The 5,036-nt window shown below is 37.1% G+C and overlaps 1 protein-coding gene across 1 annotated transcript in view; it reads left to right on the top strand.

The window, feature by feature from the left end:
• EIF3A (eukaryotic translation initiation factor 3 subunit A) overlaps positions 1-5,036 on the top strand; it is a 40,950-nt gene that overhangs the window by 13,657 nt on the left and 22,257 nt on the right. The window contains exons 7-9 of the mRNA XM_019642912.1: positions 1,839-1,851; positions 2,748-2,852; positions 3,229-3,327. Coding sequence (XP_019498457.1) covers positions 1,839-1,851; positions 2,748-2,852; positions 3,229-3,327 — 217 coding nt within the window. The remainder of the gene's footprint in view (positions 1-1,838; positions 1,852-2,747; positions 2,853-3,228; positions 3,328-5,036) is intronic.

Below are 5,036 nucleotides of genomic sequence, written 5' to 3'. Positions count from 1 at the left end.
TTTACAATAATGGAGTCTTTCATTCAGCAGAAGTTTATGGGAATGCCTATTATATGCCAAGCAAGCGATACTTAAATGGAATTTGTATTCCAGAGTTGTTTAGATTTTAAGGATTTTAATTCATAGTTGTGTAACTTAGTTATTGCGGTGCAACTCCAGCAGATTACTTTGGGACAGGAGAAAAAAGGGCAGGCGCTTGAGAAAAGGCCTTATTTTTCTGGCAAAATTAATCAATTTAGGTAAGAACTACAATAATCCTCCCTTATCCATGGGGGGGATATGTTCCAAGACAATGGATGCCTGAAAGTACTGAACCCTATATATACTATGTTTTTTCCTATATGTACATACCTATGATAAAGTTTAATTTTGAAATTTGTCACAGCAAGAGAGTAACAACAATAACAAAATAGAACAATTATAACAATATACTGTAATAAAAGTTCTGTGAATGCGGTCTCTCAGAATATCTTGTACTATACTGACCTTTTTATATGAAGTACTTTACGGCTTCTCTTTGGCACATATCCAGATTGTCAGCATCATACTCTTGCACTTTGGGGATATTATTAAGTAAAATAACGTTACTTGAACACAAGCACTGTGATACAGTCAATCTGATAACCTAGACATAGATATGCTGGATGGACAAAGGGATGATGCACCTCCTGGGCGGGATAGAGCAGGATTGTGTGAGGTTTCATCACGCTACTCAGAATGGTGCACAATTTAAAACTTATAAATTGCTTATTTCTGGAATTTTCCATTTAATATTTTCAGAGGGGGGGTAACCCGCGGAAAGGCAAACTGCAGATGGAGGGGGGAACTGCTGTAATCAGTTTTTTAAATAGCAGTAGCTTTCTCTCGTAACATACAAAGTAGTAAAATTTTCTTTGCATGCCACCATGCTTTATTATACTGCCACTACTTACAGAAAACAGCTTTGTTTTGGCAAGCTTTCATGGGACAGATTTAGGATTAAATGTAACAAAACAATAGCATTGTCTTTAGGAAGAGGTCTTACTAGCAAATACGTTTTAAAATTTTGTTTTTGTTCTTAATACTGAAGAGGTACGCCAAACTGGAAATATAATCCCTATCTCTTGAGCCCTGGTCATTACATACCACACCTTGATAATTCTAGTTGGTCTGTTATGAGACTGATTAGGTGTTGGAGAGCCTTGAGCAAGCAGCCAGGACATCCAGATTTGGGTCCTCATTGTGCCCATCGATAAGCATAGATGTTTATAAGAAGGATTCTGGTTTGTGTCAGGTGACTAGATAAGTTGCCTGCCAAGAGGCATTTATGAATCTTGGTGAGTTCACTATACGTTCAAGGTTGAGACCTGAGCTTTGGACTCATATAACTGAATTTGGAAGCACCAAGAGAATGATCCCATTATCTCAGGAACAGACTCTAATTAAGTTCTTAAGAGATTGATGGTTAGATCAGAAAGCCAGTTATTTTTAGTGAGAAATATACTTGAATAGGTTAGGATAGCCTATCTTAGTACATTCCCTATTTGGAGGGGGTGGTGCCAAATGGGAGAATCTAGACTAATTTGATAGGAATGAAATTAGAGCTGGGGAAATTTTATTTGATTGCCACTGTATTCCAATAAAGATATAAGATACAAGGGCACTTACAAGGGAGGTACCCAAATGTTGTAGGATTACTCATGTATCCGATTTGCATTGGTGTTAAACTTAGACTCGAGTGCTCAAGTGTTGGACGTCATACCCTCTTTTAGGGATGGGATCTGCCAACGTTGGCCTCAGTCTTGTGACTTGGTCTTTGTGGGTACATGCTCTTTCCTGTACTTACTGTGTCCCTGCAGTTACACTCTTTGGGTTAGCAGTTCCCAGCATGAGAAGGATAAAGGCCCCATGCATTACATTTTCTAGGTTAAAGCACAGATTTGGTTACAGGCGGTTTTTGGGTTTATAAAATGATGCCACTCGTTTGTGTCCTTTGTAAGAAAGATTATGCGAGTGGTATCTTTATTGTGAACGAAAGTCGAATTCTATTGAAATATAAACAAAATGTTATAACATTTTTTAAAAAGATTACAAATCAAATGTAATTGGGTGAATTCTTAAAAGATTCTTTCTAGTCACCACTTTTCATACCCCCCAAGAAGAGCCACTGTCTTGATTTATAGCACCACAGATTTTGCCTGTTTATGTATTTTATATGAAATTTAAATTTCATATAAATGGACTCATATGAAATTCTTAATCTAACCATTATATTTTTGTGAGATTTATTTATATGTTCCATGTAGCTGTTTATTCTTTGACCATTTCTATATATTATATGAACCTATCTGTATATTCCTATTTGTCCTAGTTTTTCTAGTTTGGAGCTATTGTGAATAATGGTACCGTGATAATTTTTGTGTGATTCAGTTGTTTGTACACTGTTATTTTACTTCTTGGTAATGAATTAGATTATCTTGGCCATGTGAGTTGTCTTTGTAAATATTTTATTGTGTTTAGAGATTTTACTTCCTTTTTAAGTCCTTGTGGGGCTTTTCACTGTAGGTAGTTGCATAATTTGGGGCAAGAGACTCAACATAGTCATCCTGGATTCCTCTTTGGTAAATTTAAAGATTTACTAGTTTAGACAGTCGTTCAGTCATTTTCCAGATTTCCAATTCTATATTTTTCTTTAATTTTTATTCATTTCAGCATCTCAATTGGAAAATTTCCTTCAGCAATTAAACCTTTTGTTTTGCTTACTCTAGGTGAGATTCAATGTACTACAGTATGTTGTTCCAGAAGTGAAAGACCTTTACAATTGGCTGGAAGTCGAATTTAATCCTCTAAAGCTCTGTGAAAGAGTCACAAAGGTAAGCCTTTGTACTTGAGTTTTGGTTATATCACCGTATAGTTTAACCTGTTGCAGTTTCAGGTTGTAATAAGAGAGAAGTTTTGTCCTGTGCCTTTGAATTCAGTGCACATTTCATTGTCTTTTTTCTTTATGTCAAGAGAAAAGATATTTCTGATGTGCTAAACAAATCTTTGGAGGTAAATTAGCAGCATGACTAATGTAGCCATTGCTGTCAGTCACTTTCAGACAAACATTAGTAGCTTCATGTCACATTTTGTAGTTCTTTGTATTGTATTGTATTTCTTAATTTGTATATTAAGAAAATTGAAAAAGTTTTGCAGATGTTTTAGTATCTGTTACATAGAAAGCATGATTCTTTTTAATGGATTTTATAGGTTCTGAATTGGGTTAGGGACCAACCTGAAAAGGAACCAGAGTTGCAACAGTATGTCCCACAGCTGCAAAACAACACCATACTCCGTCTGCTGCAGCAGGTAAAAATTGAAAAATGGATGTTTTATGTAAGAACTGGAATTTCTCCCCTTGATTGTTTTGATTGCAAAGCTGAAAGNTGGGATTGGATAATGGGGTCTGCCTTTAGGATGTTAAGCAGCATCCCTAGTCTCGACCCACTGCATTGTAGCAGCAGTCCCTCCCGTATGTGATTACCAAAAATGTCTCCACATGTTGTTCTTGGGTGGTATTCTTGGTCTTCAGTAGCTGTCTTTTATCTAGTAACGAACTCTACCAAAAGCCCAATTGAGAAAATGGTAAGTTAGGAAAGACAATGTTAAGATACAAGCTTTCTATCCACATACAGGTGTTCAGAATCTATTCTTAGAACAAATTAGACATTTAAATACTATCAGGTAGTCACTTTTTCCTGATTATAAAATATTAACTATGTAGATTATTTGGGGTACATATATAGGTGAATATTAAAAACGGGTCTATAACCTAACAATCTAGACCTAACAATCCCTGATTCTTGGGCTGCAGAGCACACACTCCTTGGTGTCCAGCGGTGCTCTGAATTCAACCTGCCTTTCCTCTTGTGTTTAATTAAGAAGTTAAAATTTAGCTAGTGCTCCCCCCTCATGTGTTCACTTATGGTCCTTGTAATTTTTCTCCCTTCTTGTCATTTTTTTCCTTAGTTCTTAAAGCTGCCTTAATTGTTTTTGTAAGGAAGTATGGGGTATACAAATATGTCTGTCTTGCAGTTTACCCAGTCTTTTTCTATAGCTAGAAAACAGGGACAGCAGTAAGTGGGTGGATGAAGTTCTGCTTCTCCAGGTATTCATTTTACCGTGGTCCATTTCTTTTTATAATTAACCTCATGTTTTAATGAATAATATTTATGGGTATCTTTAACCACAGTGGTGTACATGTTCTGTCACTGGCATATCTATTGTGCCAGATGATTAAAGAGGAATGTGTTTCTGCTTATGAAGTAACACTTAACACATTTCACACATTGTTACTTTGCTCCCCAGAATGTCTACTCGGGTCCTTCTGGCTACTCTCTCCATCCCTATCACCCCTGAGCGCACTGATATTGCTCGACTTCTGGATATGGACGGCATTATAGTGGAAAAACAACGGCGCCTTGCAACACTGCTAGGTCTTCAAGCCCCGCCAACAAGAATTGGCCTCATTAATGATATGGTTGGTATAAGTTGGAGCATTCTTACATCTTTGAACAGAAAACTTTATGGTCAGGTTTTGTAATTCATGATTAAGTACTGGGAATTCTGATTCGTTGCCAAGGGATTCTGATGCATGGTTCAGTTTGAGAACCTCTGGTTTTTTTTTTAGCTCAGCCATCCTGCCACCTGTTGGCAGAGAACCTCTGTTTTAAGCCAGCACTGTGTTCAGTTGAGGTCATTTGTGTCTAGTGGGAGAGCCAGGGTGAAACTCGATGTAGCAGATGAGACTGGACTAGCTCTGAGTAGTGGTATGGACTACTCAGAGAAGAATAGTGACGGGCAAGGAGGCTCACGCATGGCTTATTTCAGGGCTGGTGGAAAACTAATCAAGGTGACAGTTGCTGGAAATATGAGGCTAAGAAAGAATGTGAAGTAGATAAGGCCTGATTCTAGAGACAACTAAAATATTTCCAACTTTTTTCTCTTTTTTTTTTTTAGATTTTCTTTTTTTATTGGGGAATTGGGGGAAGGGAACAGCACTGGGGAATTAGGGAAAG

The sequence above is a fragment of the Hipposideros armiger genome, unplaced genomic scaffold (assembly GCF_001890085.2).
Source record: "Hipposideros armiger isolate ML-2016 unplaced genomic scaffold, ASM189008v1 scaffold_74, whole genome shotgun sequence".
NCBI lineage: Eukaryota > Metazoa > Chordata > Mammalia > Chiroptera > Hipposideridae > Hipposideros > Hipposideros armiger.
The sequence above is the reverse complement of the archived record's forward strand: the minus strand, read 5'-3'. Positions and strand labels throughout refer to the sequence as shown.